The sequence below is a fragment of the Esox lucius genome, chromosome 15 (assembly GCF_011004845.1).
Source record: "Esox lucius isolate fEsoLuc1 chromosome 15, fEsoLuc1.pri, whole genome shotgun sequence".
Taxonomy (NCBI): domain Eukaryota; kingdom Metazoa; phylum Chordata; class Actinopteri; order Esociformes; family Esocidae; genus Esox; species Esox lucius.
In genome coordinates this window covers 25,126,748-25,147,709 of record NC_047583.1, presented here as the reverse complement: position 1 = coordinate 25,147,709, position 20,962 = coordinate 25,126,748, and the positions used below count along the sequence as shown (strand labels likewise).

Below are 20,962 nucleotides of genomic sequence, written 5' to 3'. Positions count from 1 at the left end.
TGTATGTTATCAGGTAAACAAGACTTCTACTACAGATGGTTTTCTGATTGGCTGACTCTGTTGGACCAATGGGATAGATTGGAGAGCTCAGCATGAGACTAGACTGCCTCATCAAACTCACACATATCCCAAGCGACATACTTGTCTCAGCACGCTCAAGTAAAATACATTCTGATTAGCCATTCTGCTGGGCAAATTGCTTCAATTTATTCAAATTATTGTTTTGCCTTTTGTTTAAAGGCCAAGATATGTTTGGAAGTTTAACAACCGGTAAACTGTCATTACATGCTTCAGTAAATGAGTGCGTATGGAAATGGAGTGCCTAGGTAGGCTTAATGTAAATAAATCTCTATGTTTATTTGCAAATGTGCTCCTATGTCAAATTAGTAGTTGCAGCGACTGTCTGCTTGCTTAGTTCAGTTTTTATAGCACCATTCTATGTAGACGAGGCACTAGAGAAACCTTCATGTGGCTAACTATGCAAGATAATAATGATTAGATGAGTTTTGAGTAGAATGTAAAGTCACCACAGCCAAATATCATTAAGCCCACCCCCAGAAATGGTAGTTGTTTCACTCCTTTCTCCACCATCTTGATGTTAAATGTTCACTCTCTTCCACACCATATTGAAGTATGATGATCACTCCTTCCTCCACCATACGGATGTGTGAATATTCACTCCTTTCTCCACCATACTGATGTATGAATATTCACTCCTTTCTCCACCATACTGATGTGTGAATATTCACTCCTTTCTCCACCATACTGATGTTAATTATTCACTCCTTTCTCCACCATGTTGATGTTTAATGTTGATGTCTTCCTCTTCACCATATTGATGTTTAATGTTGATGTCTTCCTCTTCATCATACTGATGTTTAATGTTGATGTCTTCCTCTTCACCATATTGATGTTTAATGTTGATGTCTTCCTCTTCATCATATTGATGTTTAATGTTGATGTCTTCCTCTCCATCATACTGATGTTTAATGTTGATGCGTTCCTTTTCACCATATTCATGTTTCAGGATGATGGGCACAACTATGTTTGCATCTAGTAGCAATTGACTACACTTTAACCAAAGTATACATTTCACCTAATGTAGGTGAAAGCAAAAGTGGTTTTAAGCATCCTATCCACCTTCACACTCATTGAGTTGCTCCAGAAGTCAAGAATATCAACCAAGCTGAGCTGAGCTGAATACAACTCTCTTTGAAGCAAAGTAACACTCCACCATCTTTGTTTACCCAACATAATTGAGTTTTTTCCCTCCCACCTTCAGAGGGGATTTTTAACCCAAGTGATCATCTTTAACCCAAGGGAACAGATGATTTTATCGACGACTTCCGGGCATCATCACCACACTCTGACTCCTCTATTGAACCTGCTACAGCAGGAGTTATATTTCAACATGCCACCTCCCCCACTCATACTTTCTGATGCGTATCAAGATATAAGAACAGAAGAAGTTCATATCTCCATTTGGGCGTCCAATCTTAAATGTAACTGCAGGCGTTTGCTTGGATTACTGTTGTACATAAAAGATTGCCAACAATGCATCTATGCAGTAAGACATGAACACGTGAACCTTTGTAACATCAACATAACACCCCTTTGTAGAATAACACTGCCGTCATTCAAATCGAGGCGGGACACGTTGTATTCACAGCAGCCACGCAGTGGGAATGATCACAATTAATAATCGCAGACTGTTTTGTCTTCACTGCTGCATTCTGACAGTTGTGATTATTTTTTTCCCTGTTACTTTTACAGTGCACTCACCGCTCTGTCAGCTGTCAAGTGTATCATTAAAAAGTGTCATGGCAGGTCTCTGGGAGTATGTCTATGAGAATGTGTGCATCTGGGCGTGTGAATCACTAAATCACCTTAGCCCTCTCCTTCCCAGCGAGGTGCGTAGCCAGGGGGTAGGGGAGGTGTCAGTCTACCCCATGTCTCTCCCTTGCCTCTGCACCAGACACAACTAAATTATCTGCCATACTGTAGCACTCTGAGAGGGGGAAGAGAAAGCCTGCCAAGCGTTTGTAAAAACACTTTAGTAGTGTCAAACGCGATCACTTCCTCCTACTGAGCTAGTATAAGCCCACACTTGATTTATTGTCTGCTGCAGAAGCCAAACTTTCCACAACAATGGGAGAGTTGGTGTAACTACCAGATCAAAACAGAGGGTCATCAGTGGTTTGACACGAGTAGATGATTAAAGATTAGTGTGATGTCTTACTATTTTTGCTATTTTAACAACGGCTTTGTGGCAATAAAATGGATGGCCGTCTGAGATGAAGCTTACAGTAATTGGTGAATTTGCTTATCGGATAGATCCAGATTTCTAGAACACAATGACATGTGTTTTTATTTTATTGGCAGCTAACCAGGTTAATGAATGATCTCTGGTAGCAGGCTACATAAGATTGTCATCAACAAGCCCTTGAGCAGGTTAGCTGTACCGTAAATGTTTCTGCCTGTTGTAATGAATGAGTAACTGAACCGAATACAGTAGCTATTAGCTAAGCTTAATAAATACATACATACTTATGTTACGGACATCCATTTTGAAGTAAAATGATGACCTCACTATTATCACTGTATCCTGTGATTATTCAATTACAATAAGTATCTCCTCCTTCATCAAGGTGCTACTATGGAGATGCTTTGTACTCTTTTCACAACAAAAGGTTGAACCTGCTCTACATTTTGAACAAAACAAAAGAAACCTTCCACTTTCACCTAGAATTCAACGTGAGGGTAAATTCCAGCAGCTATAAAAGAAAAGGCAGCTGAAGGAAGTACAGAAAATACCATCGGCCTATGTTCAATTGCATTAATACTTAATTATAATTTGGTTGTGCCATGTGTGAACCTCAGTACATGGATGTTCACAGGAAAGCATATCAAATGTAACTAATGTAATCAATTATTTTATTCCTTATTAGTCGTATTCTTGTAAACTGTGCGTAACCAATCATTCATTAGTCCCGGTGTCCCGGGAGTTGGGATATGCAAAAAAAATAAACAAATTCACACCCACACACATTGTACAACACTGGTGTGTGGAACAGAACAAAGCACTCCATATTTTAAATTTTGATTAGTCTAGTTTTACGTGTTCTACTATATATGTAGTATTTTATTAGTTCTAACACATTCAGATGGCCACTCCAACACCAACTGTTTTGACAGTCTGGGATAAGTGGGGTTACAATAATGTTTGTCGCTTAACAAGTTTAGGTTGTTCTTCCTCATTTCGGTTAGTTGTCTTACCTGACAGGACTACCTCCACCAGGTCCCCCTCTGTGATGTCTGCAGCACATCTCACCAGTTGAAGGATGTTCTCTGATCCCGGGTCATGGCGAAACAGCAGGATCTTGTCAAACATGCCATAGAAACCACACTCAGGCAACTGTTCGGGAGAGAACAAAGGATAACTACATTTCTTGTTCGCTTGGCTTTTTATTTGAAACCGATATGTTGCTTGTTTGCTCGATGATTAGGTGGAGAGAAATGTTAATTATACGTTTATTTTAATAGTAAATTAATTGAAGGGGGAATCTATGCTTAGTTTGCCCAAGTTGACTATTGTCTCCATGGAGTCCCTTCAGTCGACATGTTACATAGCACACTAGGGTACCAAATCACTTTTAGTTTTCTCTAAATTCAGTTTACAGAGCCTTGGGTTTAACTTTTCATATATTACTAGCACATTCCTGAGTAGCTCAAAATGAAATTTTGGTACAGTATTTACAAAGCTGTTCATCACAGCCTCCATTAAATAAGAATGCAAGTCATGATAAAGTAATACAGCATGTTTCTTCAAATGGAATGGTTTGCCTGCTGTGCTCTATTATAATACTGCAAAAATATCTTCTACAGTCGTCAAAAACTGACAGAAGCCCATACTTTACCTGACAAACAGACTTGGGAGTCTTATAAATGTAACACAGGTGTTTGACAAAGAGGCAAACAAAGAACCAATCACGCATTTGCAGGTACATCCAGCTTTCTTATTTTATTTTTTACTTTTTTTATTTGTAATTTAGCAGACGCAGTTTTTCAAAGTGACATTCACATGAAGATACAACAACACAACCCAGTAGTAGGAAATACAGTTTACTCAATACTCAAAAGTCAATGTTATGATTATTTGAAAAAAAACAAGTTCACAATGTGATGGTGAGTTTTCTTTAGATACTATTTAAAAAGATTTCTGATGTTTTTGGTAAATCTGCACTGCACTCTGTTGTCCAAGAGGCTGGAGGAGGCAAAACGAAGAGCTTATGTGGGGATGTAGGGTCTGGGAGGGGCAGTTTCTACCTCTCTGTAGACAGGCATCTGTATTATGTGGTGGAGGCGAGGTTCAACAGGTAGCCAGTGGAGTATGTAAAGTAACAGCAAGGTGACATGCAGCCCACATTAACAGAACCAAACAAGGATTCCCATTACTCTCTTTCAATTCAGTTAGAAAATTACCATTCCTTAATTTAATTAAAGAATGTATTAGTGGGGTGAAACTAGGGCCAGGGATTGGAAATCATATGAGGTTTACTCATTTTATGAGTGCAAATGATCCAAACAAAGTATCTTTTTAACAATATTATAATAGGTTTCTTTTCTGAAATTAAAATTAGTTTTTAAGATACTGGAGTGAAAAAAGCTGCAGCACGCCTAACACCCAATAACTGTAAAATATCTAAATTCTCATAAATGTATTCATATTATGTTAGCATTTACATTATAACTGATGAATACTTTTATTTACTGTCATTACACATAATAGCCCTGAGAGCGTACTCATATTGCAGCAGGTGAACTTGACTGTAATATGAAATACAGAAAATTCCCACTGAACATTAAGCTACTGTCAAATTCACAGTAAAGGGGAACGTTCTATAAAGTTGCACCTGAACAGACCCTGAAATAAGACCAAATCTGTTTCACCATGTTCTGTTGTAGAACAGCACTGACAGTCTCCACTAGTCTATCTAAAGTCTACAGTGAAACTACACTGTGCTTTAGACTTCTGCTATGTCCAGATGCCTCACTAACAAGTTTTAGGAATAAAAGACCCCCGAAATCCATCCAGTGTCAAAGAAAAGAGCAACATATTGACTTCCCTGTGTGATGTGGTGAGGGAAGCACTGCTGTGCTTTACCCCTCTATTGATCTAATCGGATGGGCTTGGTTACAACAACATGTAGACCACACCACTATTTCACCATTCTGACAAACTCACATCACACACATATGCACACCAGTTTGACACCGTCCTTTATCATCTGTTACACCTAGACCAATCACATTAGTAAAACTACAAATTGAACCAAATCTGAGGGTGGACAGTGATTATCCTCCCGCATATTGCTTAGGACAAAAAGGTATCAAAAAAGGGAAGGAAATGAAAATGACTATTGAGGTTGATGTATTCCATTGAAAGCCTGCTGTAGTTACGCTCACCTCTGTCTGTCTTTTTGCTGGTCCAGTCTGTCTATCAGCCTGCTATGAATTACTACCATAAACCAGGTAGTAATTGATATTTTAAGTCCCCATTAGCTATTTCTCTGCCCCATCCTGTCAATATAGATCACACACTGGCACTGGTACTGTCTCAGATTGCAAATTTATAGCACCAGTAAGTTGAACAAATGGAAATAATTGTGGCAGGAGTGAAAGCTGTTGGTGTTGTGCAGCTGTATTCTTATTATAGAAGTGATGACACTGAGAAGGCTTAGCTTTAACCGCTATTCAGTTAGCAGTCTAGCATGAACATCAAAATGCAATGAATAATTGTATTATTGTTTTTTAATAATTTAATACAATTCCACTTAAGACAGTAAGGAAACTGTTATTTGGATAAACACTTGGAATGTTAAATTATTTAGATTTAATTTGGATCAGCTGTGGGTCTACTTCCAACAGTTTATCAGTCAGATTTTCTATTTTTAAAACTGATTTGCCCAAGTACCTTCTACAAATATGTCTAATTTCGCTCCTAGCAGCTATTCAGGAACACTTAACGTCCGTCCTGCCTCCTTACAGATCAGAGTTTGTGTGTATGTAGGGAGGCAGAACACAAAATCTAAAAGTTCAGGACGTCTACCACCCCAGATCCCTGAAGCAGGGAATGAGGAGTTTATAATGAGGGCTCAAATACGACTGGAAGTCCTGCCTACCAGGTAAAATGATTACTGCTTGGACCTTAATCCTCTAAACAGGTCTCTTCATCACACCTTGAAAGGTCAGTGCCAACAGCCTGTTGAGCATCATTCCATTCAGGAATCAGGGTTATAGACTAACGTTTCCTGTTAGTGGGTCAAATCGGTGCGACACATGAACAGTCACAGCCCAAACCGGCAATGGGGAACGCTAAACGATCAGGCCCATGGCAGCTCAAACAAAGGAAAACCGCACACAGAGGATGGGTTCCTTGGGGCAAAGCGGAATAAACAGGCTATCTACTCTGAATATCTGCCAGAGTTAATCCTTTGAACAAAAGAGCTGTTCCCCTTACCAGAAGGAACCCTATGGTCAGGTCCATATATTCGCAAAACGCACACATATGATGTCTGTAGGTCTTCAAATGCAGACAAGCGAGCTGAAAAAGAAAGTAGGAAGGCTAGAGTCCTGTAGCAGATAGACATGCGTTTAGGCAAAAAGGCTTCATTACAGCTGTGTCACTTTTGATCAACCAACTGCAAATTCATTTGTACATGGCAGCCAGCTAAGACTTAAATTAAGAAAATGACTGTCCCTGTTCAAGGAGGAGCATTAAAATGTCTGTGGTCAACCTCTGAAAGAGGACAAGATTCAAATGCCTATCACTTGCTTCATTAGAGGCAAGCCCCTCGATGAGAAACTGGACCATTAACAGGCCAAACCCTCAGTTCACAATTTTGCGGACACAAATTACCATGGTTTCTTTGGCCAAAAGGGGACAACACAAATCGGTGCCCCTGTCCATTTTGAACAGGATTATCCCCCTGGAGGAAATATGCTTAGGAGCACATGACCACTGGCCACAAACGCATCCATGACCATCAGGGTGCTTTGATCTCCCATTAAAAAAGTAAAGCAGACAACGCATGTTTTCCTGTGATGTGTAAACCCAACCTCATCAAACCCTACACATTTTATGACATACTTTATAAATAAAAACACAGTCTAAGAATATACAAATGTCCAGGAAAATCAGTTTAATGTGCTTTTTTTTGTCAGCCTCTAATGAGGTCCATATGAAAAGATATACAGACATATGTTTAGGTCACCATGACAGCAGCCTCACTCTAACAAGTAGGGTTGTCATGGCAGCAGAATCCTGAATGCAATTCCTTTATTTGACACAATGGGTGTACAGTATTTGCTCAATGTCTGCGCCATCAAAAGAAAAACATAGCCACTCATCTTTGTAATTTATCCCCCCATAAGGAAGATGTGGCTTTTAGAAGCACAGGAATGTCACAAAGAGTATCACTAGTTGTATTACCTCTGTGGAAACTGATGTGGACTTCCAGCTACAGTAGGATGGCTCAACACTGTTGTTTTCATTCTCCTGGATGTGCAATGTACAAAGGAACATCAACTTGGAGGCCATATTCTCCCTAAGTACTGGTTGAAGTCAGTGCTGTAGCTTGCTGATGTTGTCATGGATAGTGTAACTAGCATCTGTTTTTAACACTGCCACAAGCATCAGTGTCTTGGTCCATCAGTTGAGGAGGAAATTACATCTGAAAGCTTTCCAGCAAGTGTGAATCACCAGTACATCTCTAACTGCCACTCTGCCCTTTCACACCTACACCATTCACTAGTTTTATTGGGTTGCTCTTCCTTCCTTCCATGAATATCAACCTATTCTTTGCATTCACCAGATTGTGTGGCTGCAGCATCTACATTGTGAAACTCAACACTGTTAGTTTATTCATGTCTCTCAGTCTAGTTGTAAGTACTCTCATGGTCAAAAGACTTCAAAGAATAACTATTATTAAAAATATTTGTTATATGTTTTGTTATGAAGAAACCAATTTAAAATATGTCGTCTTTTTGACAATTTGTTTCAAAAGCACATATTTTTTAGGAAATCTAGCTAAGTTTTACCCCTAATTGTTCAACTTTGCCATTTAATTATGAGAAGCATCTAAAAGCACCTTACAAACATTCTTGATTCTCATCTCATGGGGACAAATTCAGCTGACAGCGAGACAGTGGTGCTGTTATTCCGCCTGACAGTCAAAACCCCTCAAATTACTATTTATGAACAGTTACACCCACCCACAACTTTTCACCTGATACTTTGTACAAAATAATAGGGGTTAGGCAAAGGCTAAAATTGTTTTTTTCTGTCTGGTGTTAATATGTTGCTAATTTTCTTCTATAGTGCCAATATGTTAAAGCCTGTTTTTGTTGGATTGTGTGAGCCGAGCTAAGCCAAGAAGAGCAAAATGTCTCTGACTGTCTGATTGACTACCCATTGTTAAATAGCGTAATACGGAGTAGCAGACTGCCACTCAGACTGCATTGAATATGGCCAGGGACAAGAAAGATTATTTGAGAACAAACTGGATAAAAGCTTCAGAAGCTACATACAGTACGCAAACAAGCCAGTAGAAAAATACAGCAGCATCGGAAGAACTGTGGAGGCAGGAAATTAACCACAAAGGAGGTCCTGTTTAAAAGGCCTTTGACATGCAGAGCGAAACCACTAGTATGGAAGACCACCTAAAAATTTTCCCACCAAACATGGATGTTAATACAGAATCATGTTTTCAACTGGGAAAGCTGGCCAGAAAAAAACTATGAAAAAACATTAAAACAACATCTGTGTCATTCAGATCGCTAAGTAGCAAGCTGTCATTATTTTAATACTTATGATTTTTAATACCGTTTTCCTTGTTGGTGTTACGAACCCTGTGGCTCTAGCAGTCTAGGGGGGATGGTACAGAGACCCATAACATAACTCATACAAAGTGGTGTAGTGTACATGAAGTGAGAACAAACAACAAAGACAACCAAAGCTACCGTCAAACATAAAACGTTTATTATAAACACAGTAAAGGGGTTGGGGAAAGGTGGCTGAGCTCGACCAAAGAAATGAAATAATATAGTCCAAACACCCCTAAACGGAACTTACACTAACTAATACAAAAATACATTGGGTGGTCCGCTCAGTTCTAACACCGGTTGAACAAGGACTAAACAGCAAACAGCAAACAATTGACTAGGCAACACCAAACAAAACACCACAGCAATACATACTCACATGAAACAGGACAAAGTGAGATGTATGTGCTAAACTAAGTGATGTATGATGTACAAAGTGTCTGTCTATAAAAAAGGTGTGTATCTCAAGAGGGTCTATGTCCATGTGGGGTAAAGCAAAAGAGTCTCTCTGGGAGAACTAACTGACTGGGTTTTTAAACCAGGGATGTGTGATGTGATTGGGTAAAGGACAAAAGGAACAGGTGGTGCAATTAGGAGGAGTGTCCACTGATTGGTCCACCTCAGCAGTCAGGTGATGCACTCATGACTGCCAGGTGGGAAACACCAACGAGCACAATCAGGAAAATAAAGGACACCTGGGGAAATGGCAGGAGGAGAAAAACACAAAAGCACATTCAGGGTACCTGCATGTGTAACAGTTGGTTATGTTTGGCCCTGGTCTATTCAAGTAACAAACAGACAATTGAGCTGCTAGAGAAGTTAACAGGGCTAACAGGGTTAGCAGGCTTGGTTGTTTGTTATATCATTTTATTGCAGCGAACTTTTTTATATACTATGCTGATAAGGAATAAAATGTGGTTGTGTATTATCAAGGTGTTGTAGCATAAAGTGCATGCTCATATTGACTGGATTGTCCATGTTGTCCATCACTAACAAAATCAAGCTAACAGGAAATTGCTTCTCTGCCATCTTTCTCCTTCAGAAATGTTTTCTTTTTTCCCTTGGTCACCCGCAGAATCCCGAAAAAAACCGCCTGAACCTTTACAACCCTATCTGTAAATCAACCCGCCCAAGCCCATTTTTGCCCACACACTGTCACTAAAAATAGCCCACTTGTGTGGGAAACCTCCCCATCTGGCAACACTGTAAAGGGGTTCACCGGCACTGCAGACATATACGGTAGAATTCCTCACACCACCAAGCTTCCATTGAAAATGAGTGAGTTGCCCAGTCCGCTGCATGTTGTCTGAAACTACTCAAAGCAGTAAACCAAGCCAGAACGAATATAGCTAGTGAATACGATTATTTTGAAATGTTATTTCAAATGACCTAGCATGGTTACATCACGGTTTTATGCTCTGTTATGATCTCCTACCCATTTTGGCTATGACATTTTAAAAAATTCTCGTCTGCCCAGACTAGCTAGACACACGCACCAGTTCCCCAGACTCACTGCAGAATTTATTAACAGAAAGGCATGGTTTGAAGGTCTGAATTCCAGTTGGACAAAGCTGGATCCGTAGGTTAGCTAGTTCAGTAAAATCAAAGTGTCCTGTTCAACACACGTTCAACATCTTTAATAATTCTGAAATTCTGACTAGTAACTACTGTATTCATTTTTCAGGAGCATAATGACAAGAGACATGCAGGACTTGATATACATTTCCTGCTTTTTGGTTCTTACCGCGGATTCTAATGTGCAACTTCCTACTCTAGGTTAGAACCCTTGGCTTGTTGATGTAATGGAATTACCATTTACTGCATCGTCCCCCACTGACAAAACTTGAATCTATTTCATGACACAACTAGAATTTGGGAGATCGTCAACATAGCATTACAATATAATTTAAAAGCATTTTATGTTATGGTAAATAACTAAAACATATGTCGAATTACTACTAGGTATTTAGATTTGCAAACCATAAAAATATTAATAAAGTGCTTTGTGTAAAAGGCTTGAATATGTTTATAATGAAATTAATAAGACTCCCAGGCTTTAAAATAACAATACTTTATTAACAATAGAAAGATGAAAAATATAACAAATGTTTAAAAATACAAAATTACCTTTTTCCATTCCAAATGTAAAACATTCCATGCTTTAAAAAAAATCTCATTAAAATACAAAAATACAATATTTGTACCAAAATAAGCCTGTAATGCACATACAAATAATAATACCTTTGTAAAAAGGTATGTCTTTTAATGTGATGAATTTCGGCAAAATCAAATCTCCAGATTGTGTGGCTGCAGCATCTACACTGTGAAACTCAACACTGTCAGTGATTCATGTCTCTCAGTCTAGTCCTATGTACTAGTGGCCCAAAGGAATTCAAAAAAATATTTATGGTTGGCCAAGGGAACTAAACCAGCTACAGTAATTAAGTGTGATTAGAATGCAATGACAAAACAAATATGACAGCAGCTTAATGTTTTTTACACATCAGATAATTGGAAACAAACAGCTGACCTCTCGTCTCGGTGGTATCCTTTTCCTTTATCTTCCACGCCTGTGCCTGGAGACGTTCTGGAATGATGGATAGTACAAAAAATATTAATGAAAACCCGATTGGCAAGGGCTCTCAAAGAACTCTGATGTATTTACCCATCTAATGGAAGAAACTGAAAAAACCTGTATAAAACTGGTGAGAAAAGGTTGGCATACAGCCCAGGGTGCAACTCTGTTCATGATGGCAACACAAAAAGGAGTAATATTTTTATTTTATTTTTTTCAGTTCAGAATAGCAGAGTGGATAAATATGTTGTTTTAACACAGGTTCTACACATCAGAAGATTGGAAGTAATAACTCACCTCTCGTGTCTGTAGTTAAACCTCTCGTGTCTGTGGAGAGAATAGCTGTCTTTTTTACATTTTAGCCATTTAGCAAACACTCTTATCCAGAGCGAGTTTAGTCAGTGCATTACTCTTAAGACAGCTATGTGGAAAACAAATAATATTGCACTAAATTAATTAGCTATCAGAAAAATCTATGCTAGAAGAAAAACAATGTTGTAATGCAGAGGTTCCCAAATGAGGGGTTGCGACCCCATTTGGGGTCACCTGATATGAAAATGGGGTCGGGGGAGAATGTTTTAAAATTGACTCTCATAGTCTCAAATAAAAAAAAATAACGATTATATAATTTTTCTTCACATGGTTGGGGTCACAGGAATTTTTAGATACTGAAATGGGGTCGTCGGACAAAAAAGTTTGGGAACCCCTGTTGTAATGTTATGTAATAATTTCAAGCATTAGTTAACAGAGGGTGGGGAAATGGGGTGAACCTTGAAATCATGTTCAGTTCCAACTAGGGCTTGGCCATTACCTTACCATACAAAATAAGAGGCAATTTGAGTTTTTTATTTATAATAATTGGACCAAGCCTTATGTCAGGTTGCATTTGCATTTGACTAATTTAAGTGTGGAAAGCAAAAACACTCAAATAAATCTACTTAAGGTAGAACATGTACAGTTATAAATAGTGTGTGTTGATGACAGAGACAGAATGAAACAGTTCTGAATCTGTCAGCATCAGACATTCAAGCATTGCATTGAAGGGGGCTGTTAAATTTCTATCTGATATTTTTTTATCTATGTGACAATATGGTGTTTGTTCTGTGGTGTTTCAATGACAAAAAGGGCAGAGGTGCTTTGAACAAAAAATATCCAATAAAAGCATGAAAATGTGAACATAATTTTGTATATATCTTGTATATCAGATAAAGGGAACGACACTTGAATACATTCATTATCAGTATTTACCTCATCAAAATCTGTTTTGCCATGTATTTACAGACAGGTGACAAATTAAAGGAAAAACCTGAATAAATTTTTGAGGGAATTTTCCTGGCACGGTCTGGTCCACTTGTCCCCTTAGAAGGAAGGGTCTCCGCAAATTGTAACAAAATAATGCTGAGTGATCACATTTATTGTATGGTGAAACATTTCTATACTGATGGGAATGGTCTCTTCCAGGATGACTATACACCCAACCACAGGGCACGAGGAGTCACTGAATGCTTTGATGAGTATGAAAATAATGTTTATGATATGCTATAGTCTTCATAGTCACCAGATCTCAACCTAGTTCAACACCTATGGTGTTCCTTCCCTCCAGTAGAGTTCCAGAGACTTGTAATATCTTGCCAAGGAGCATTGAAGCTGTTTTGGCGGCTCGTGACCTAACACATTACTGAGACATATATTTGTTTTCCTTACATTTTTCACTCGTCTGTTTAAAGAACATAGCAGCAAGGGCGGGGTGTGGCCAGGGGTGTCAACAGTAGCCAGACACTTTAATGCAGCTGTACATGATATAGAGTGGGGCAAAAAAGTATTTAGTCAGCCACCAATTGTGCAAGTTCTCCCACTTAAAAAGATAAGAGAGGCCTTTAATTCTCATCATAGGTACACTTCAACTATGAGAGACAAAATGAGAAAATAAAATCCAGAAAATCACATTGTAGGATTTTTTATGAATTTATTGGTAAATTCCTCGGTAAAATAAGTATTTGGTCACCTAAGAACAAGCAATATTTCTGGCTCTCACAGACCTGTAATTTCTTCTTTAAGAGGCTCCTCTGAGCTCCACTCGTTACCTGTATTAATGGCACTTGTTTGAACTTGTTATCAGTATAAAAGACACCTGTCCACAACCTCAAACAGTCACACTCCAAACTCCACTATGGCCAAGACCAAAGAGCTGTAAAAGGACACCAGAAACAAAATTGTAGACCTTCACCAGGCTGGGAAGACTGAATCTGCAATAGGTAAGCAGCTTGGTGTGAAGAAATCAACTGTGGGAGCAATTATAAGAAAATGGAAGACATACAAGACCACTGATAATCTCCCTCGATCCGGGGCTCCACGCAAGATCTCACCCTGTGGGGTCAAAAGGATCACAAGAACGGTGAGCAAAAATCCCAGAACCACACGGGGGGACCTAGTGAATGACCTGCAGAGAGCTGGGACCAAAGTAACAAAGGCTACCATCAGTAACTATGCCGCCAGGGACTCAAATCCTGCAGTGCAAGACGTGTCCCCCTGCTTAAGCCAGTACATGTCCAGGCTCGTCTGAGGTTTGCTAGAGAGCATTTGGATGGTCCAGAAGAGGATTGGGAGAATGTCATACCTTTTGGTAAAAACTCAACTCGTCATGTTTGGAGGAGAAAGAATGCTGAGATGCATCCAAAGAACACCATACCTATTGTGAAGCATGGGGGTGGTAACATCATGCTTTGGGGCAGTTTTTCTGCAAAGGGACCAGGACGAGTACCTATGATGAAAATTACAGGCCTCTCTCATCTTTTTAAGTGGGAGAACTTGCACAATTGGTGGCTGACTAAATACTTTTTTGCCCCATTGTATGTACATCCACTTACAAGAGGAGGTGACAGAAGAAAAAAACTGTTACAAAGAGAGACATCCTATATCCATGCAGTGGACATATAAAGTCCTAAAGATCTGAATGAAGAACTAGAGTTAGGTTGTTTGCTGTGAACATAAGGTGCCCAATTACTGGGGTATTATTGTTAGTGATTAATTCATTTGGTTTACTTTTGAGTTTGTAATTAATAAAGTTTAGTCTGAATGGATTTAAACAGTTTCAAGATTGATCAAAAATGTGTAGTTCCTTTGACGGTCGTTCATTTGGTTAAATGTTTGGTAAGTTATTTTCAAAAGAATGTTCACATGTTCATTAACTGATAATCATTCAATAGAAAAGAGCAATCGCTGAAATGTATTCTGTACGTCTGTTGCCATAAAACCACCACCACCACATTTCTGCCAAAGGTTTCTCAAAGTCTACCACGGATTCTCACTGTTCGTTCACACACACACACACACACACACCTTAGTATGCAGTACAATATAGAATAGGGCACATGACACAAATAGCTGAATAGCTTTAGCCCAACTCTCTAGTGCAGACCAACTCTGCCACTAAGTTCTTATTGCTATGTTGCTAAATAATGGGTATGGTGTACTATATTACACTCCAGGGATACTAATGTATTGAGTTTCAAAATTCTGGGAAACATTTCTAGATTTTCCAGAATACCTGTTTGTAAGAGGCCAGAAACACTAAAAGTAAATGCATGGAAGTGATATATTAAAGACAGAGATATAGCGACTGAGGTGATTAGATATCAACGTTACTATGGATCGTCCATCGCCAGTGAAGAAATACTACACAGAATAGTAATTACTGGAAAACAATTATCACTGTACATGTGACATTCCATTTACTTAAGTAACCAGAGTTCTCAATCACTTAGCTAAAGCATTTGTAGATGTGAATCACTTTAATCTGACATGTACAGTACTCTGATGTAGCCGTGCTTTCTGGCCACTCTTAAACTCTTTCTCCTAGACACACCTATTACAAAAACAATACGTTCTTAATCATCTGAATTATTCAATTTATCTAATTGGAGTTATCTTTTATGACTGTTAGGTTTCTCATTGTCACCTTAATAGCTGTAGGTTCACACTTTTTTAGAAACTATCTGCCATAGTGCTTGATTCCCACACCCTCCGTGGGCAGGCTCAGTAGTCCTGCACCCTATACTGGCTCTGTTAGGTTCTACGGTCTTGTTATGAATAAAAATGGAATAGCTTAGGAGGTGTACAATTCTAGTGTGATCTTTACCATATATCATTAGTGTTATATAATGTAGTTGTACTAACATCGATAACGTAGTACAAAAAAAGGTTAACACAAAAATAATTGTAAAAAGTATTGCATATTACTTGTTTTTTTGCATTTCCGCAATGTTTTCTCCCTTTTCGCATCCTCACCAACAAGTGGAACCTTGATTTGTGTCTGTTTATGCAGTTTGACTTCCCATGCAATGCTGCAAACATTAAAACCTCAGTTTTGATTTCTCCACAACAATGTTGTTGGTGAGAAATCATTCACATCACTGTGCTGTATTTATATTTTGTATGGCAGCAGTGGCAACATCATTGCCACACAAGAGAAGATAGTTTTCTGAGTTCTTTCCATGGACATCACAGTGAGCTTACCTTTCAGCAACCCTGCAATGCGTAAATGCTGGCAGAAACCATTTTTATTTCAAAATGAATTTATCACTGTGCAGTCTTTACCTAGCCACTAAAGTAATTACCAGGCAGAGACAGCCTTTAATTAATATTTGGCTATATCAACACAATGCATTAAACAATGTCGACACTATACAGTTTTATAGTAAATCCTACTAGTTGATTATCAGATGAGACAAAGGAGGGCTTTCATTGTGCCGACACTATGGGGAGTGCATGGCGCTGTTGGCAGCAAAGGGCCAAGGTCCTCAAAGGGAATGGCGATCTTCTACAATATCTTTTTTTGCATATACTAATGAAGGTGCATGGTGCTTTAAATGGTTTCCAAAACATCTGCTCTACAATAGCCTATGCACTCTGCAAAACCTTTATCTTCTGTTCCATCCAAGGGCGCGTGTGTTAGCACATGAACCTTCCACACATGGCTCTCATCAGGATAATGGGACTCCAATGGATACTTCACTGGCAATCATAATCAGTTGCCAAGCAACTGGAGGACCATTCTCTGACTAGTAGACAAGTGTTGGGGCGCTGACCACTGAATATATGCTCCAATTCATTTCTAATACCTTGGAGAAATATACAGTAAATTAATCATGCTTGTTTAATGTTTTTCATTATGTAAAACACAAGAGATGAACATTTTAAACAATCAAAATGTGAACCATTCATAGCAATGGTTAAAACGAACTACTATGACATAAAAAAAATATAATCTACCACTGCTGCCATACAAAAGTTCTAGAAATACAGAAGTGGTATGGGTGGTGATCATAGTTCTAGAAGTAATGGTATGGGTGGTGGTCATAGTTCTAGAAGTAGTGGTATGGGTGGTGGTCATAGTTCTAGAAGTAATGGTATGGGTGATGATCATAGTTCTAGAAGTAATGGTGTGGGTGGTGGTCATAGTTCTAGAAGTAGTGGTATGGGTGGTGGTCATAGTTCTAGAAGTAATGGTATGGGTGATGGTAGTAGTTCTAGAAGTAGTGGTATGGGTGATTGTAGTAGTTCTAGAAATAGTGGTATGGGTGGTGGCAAGGGCATAGGACCCGGGGGGGCCCTCCCCCTCCCCCAGCAAATACATTTGCTCCAAATCTTCGATTAGCGTTATTCAGCAGTGGAGACGCTAGTTAATTTTAGCTAAGTTATTACCAGTAGAGAGGGACAGCTTTTTTAACTTTGTAGTTGATTTTCAAAAAATTTATTACGATCATATCGGCCACCCCTTGTTAAATAGCTAAGCGATTAGAGAAGCAGACTTGAAAACTATAGGTCCCGAGTTCGTATCTCCACGCAGGCGAAGCAAAGAATGCATTATGAATTATTCCCTATAGACAAAAACATCGCTGGCTAAAACCTTCAGGATCTACATTATCGTAAGCCTAAAATAAAACAGTTTACAGTTATATTGCGAATGTTTCTGTACGCATCTGTGCATGTGTTTTGGGTCAGGATAGACAAAAACATTTGTTGGCTACAAAAGACATTAGTTACGTTATAGTAAGCCTTAACTTAAACTGTATACGTTTATATTGTGACTGTTTCTGGCATGGAAAAGTTCAACTTCAGTCTCGCTAGCAATTGCTCAATTCTTATTATTATTCCTTGGAAGTTAGTAGATACTAGTAAGCCTATTACTGGCTATGAAGCTGTTGAAACAGCCAGTAGCAAAAGCAATACAGTTCATAGATGCTATGGCGGAGGTAAACTTCATAAAAAACCTTAGTCAGTTTAACACAATCCTCAATGGAGTCTAGCGACTGCTGAAACGTGTAATGCCGGGGTGTTGTGGTTAACGTCACTGCCTCTCACGTGGAAAACTTAAATTCGAACCTATTGAGCGCAACAACATTTATCATTTCTGGTAGATTCCGTGATTCTCTCGTCTTTTCACTTGATGAAAAAGTTAGTTATCCTCGCCTTTATTGATAGTTATTGTATAAATGTAATTTACGAATGAAAGAAAAAAGTATATTGTTTTGCCATGAAAGAAAAAAATACGTCCTTATGCCATGAAATGAAATAGCTTTGGCAGTGTAAAGTTCAGACTCGCTAGCAATTGCTCAATTCTTATGACTATTCCAGTAAGTTAGTAGATACGGGTAAAGCTTATCACTGGCTAATACGCTGTTAAAACGGCCAGTGGCAAACGCCATACATAGATGCTATTTGTGGTGGAGGTAAACTTATTAAGAAAAGTCAGTTTAACTGTATCAATGTCATTCACAAATTGCCAATTAACTCTTAAAACAGCCAGTGGCAAAACAGGATTTTTTTTTCCTGATAGAGACAAGAGGCTATACTGACACCAGGCAGATGTACAGCTCCGTGGTGTAGTGATCAATGGCACAGCCTTTAACATGGGTGACCTGGGTTTGAAGCTGAAAATAGTTGGAATTGCCTAATATTTACCAATTTCCCTTAATAGTTGCCATGTGAATTTACACTGTCATGTGAATTTACACTGTCCTTATCTGACTCCCAGTCTAGCCCAAAGCCATACCCCACCTGCTCATCTGAGCAATCCTCTGGATTGTCACCCTCTTCCTCATGCTGAGGATGGTCCTCCACCTCCAAGATGTCGTCTATTGAGAGACAAAGGTTGTGGAGAATGCAGCAGGCAGCAACCACCTTGGGCACAAACAGAGGACGCACTTCCAGAACCCACTGGATCTCCACTGGATCTCCAGTGGGTTTTCAGCATGCCAAACATGTACCTGATTACAAACATTGCCTTGGTGTGGTGGCCGTTGAACCGGGCCTCATGGTGTAGAAATGTTACACAGTTACAATATTTGGTAATGTTGTTATTTACTGTGTTATTTAAGTCCACTAACAAGATCTGATTTCAACATGTATAAGTCTAAATCTTGTTAGTTAACACAACACATAGCCATTAATGTCTAAACCGCTAGCAACAAAAATGTGTACACCCCTAAGTGAACATTTCCAAATTATGCCCAAATTGTCAGTATTTTGTGTGGCCACCATTATTTTCCAGCACTGCCTTAACCATCTTGGGCATGGAGTTCACCAGAGCTTCACAGGTTGCCACTGGAGTCCTCTTTAACTCCTCCATGACAACAACACAGAGGTGGTGGATGTTAGAGACCCAGCGCTCCTCCACCTTCCTTTTGAGGATGCCCCAAAGATGCTCAATAGGGTTTAGGTCTGGAGACATGCTTGGCCAGGCCATCATCTTTACCCTCAGCTTCTTTAGCAAGGCAGTGGTCATTTTGGAGGTGTGTTTGGTGTCGTTATCATGTTGGAATACTGCCCTGCAGCCCAGTCTCTGAAGGGAGGGGATCATGCTCTGCTTCAGTATGTCACCGTACATGTTGGCATTCATGGTTCCATCAATGAACTGTTGCTCCCCAGTGCCGGCACCACTCATGCAGCCCCAGACCATGACACTCCCACCACCATGCTTGACTGTAGGCAAGACACACTTGTCTTTGTACTCCTCACCTGGTTGCCGCCACACACGCTTGATACTATCTGAACCAAATAAGTTTATCTTGGTCTCATCAGACCACAGGACATGGTTCCAGTAATCCATGTCCTTAGTCTGCTTGTCTTCAGCAAACTGTTTGCGGGCTTTCTTGTGCATCATCTTTAAAAGAAGCTTCTTTCTGGGACGACAGCCATGCAGACCAATTTGATGCAGTGTGCAGTGTACGGTCTGAGCACTGACAGGCTGAACCCCCACTCTATTTCCCAAAGACAACCTCTAGATATGACGCTGAGCACAAGTACTCAACTTCTTTGGTCGACCATGGCGAGGCCTGTTCTGAGTGGAAACTGTCCTGTTGAACCGCTGTATGGTCTTGGCCACCTTGCTGCAGCTCAGTTTCATGGTCTTGGCAATCTTCTTATAGCCTAGGCCATCTTTAGGTAGAGCCACAATTCATTTTTTCAGATCATTAGAGAGTTCTTTGTCATGAGGTGCCATGTTGAACTTCCAGTGACCAGTATGAGGGAGTGTGAGAGCGATAACACCAAATTTAACACACCTGCTCCCCATTCACACCTTAGACCTTGTAACACTAACGAGTCACATGACACCGGGGAGGGAAAATGGCTAATTGGGCCCAATTTGAACATTTTCACTTAGGTGTACTCACTTTTGTTGCCAGCAGTTTAGACATTAATGGCTGTGTGTTGAGTTATTTTGAGGGGACAGTAAATGTACACTGTTAAACACGCTGTAAACTCATTACTTTAAATTGTAGCAAAGTGTCATTTCTTCAGTGTTGTCACATGAAAAGATATAATCAAATATTTTCAAAAATGTGAGGGGTGTACTCACTTTAGTGAAATACTCTATATAGAGGTGCAGACATGCCTGACTGAGATGTTCCAAAAATCACCGTAGTATTAGTCATTTTAAAAGATGCACTCGGGTTACATTATAATCTATGAAATAACTTTACAGCTGAAAAGTCCCCTCCATGCAAAATATTCACACAGTAAAATTTACCAGTGCTAGTTAGGACTATTGCATGTTTAGAAATTGCTACTTTCTTAAAGTCAAACTGGAATTTTCACACTGAACGCTTGAGTCCTATGAATAACCGCAAGGCCTCGGTACAGAAAGACAACATTATTTGGGGTAACTATCTACTTGCTACACCCTTTCCAGACATAATGAGTATTGCAAGCCAGTGTTTTTGAAACAATTATTGCCAGTATTTCTTAACCAGACTACCTCCCAGCTGGTCCTATTCAAACTTAATTGGTCAGTAATGCCAATAACTTTTTTAACCTGAGCATGTCTATCATGGACAGAGAATTCAACTAGAAGTGGATTTTAGAAGTGGAAAAACACGTAGAACTACATATTAAATAGACATTTTGGTGAATACATTAACATCTACACTGTAGTCAAATGTGTGTCCCCCAATATCAGAGTCACTCCTACTCCCTTGGGTGGTGGTAATAGTTCTAGAAGTA

General features: G+C 39.3%; 1 protein-coding gene across 4 annotated transcripts in view; it reads right to left on the bottom strand.

The window, feature by feature from the left end:
* The window catches only part of prkd1 (protein kinase D1), a 51,930-nt gene that overhangs the window by 16,742 nt on the left and 14,226 nt on the right, over positions 1-20,962 (bottom strand). For all 4 annotated transcript variants that reach the window (XR_002197881.2, XM_020053879.2, XM_010892925.3 and 1 more), the window contains exon 2: positions 3,277-3,415. Coding sequence is in view for 3 of the 4 variants with exons in the window: in XM_020053879.2 (XP_019909438.1) it covers positions 3,277-3,415 (139 nt within the window). In the remaining variant the exon portion in view is untranslated. The remainder of the gene's footprint in view (positions 1-3,276; positions 3,416-20,962) is intronic.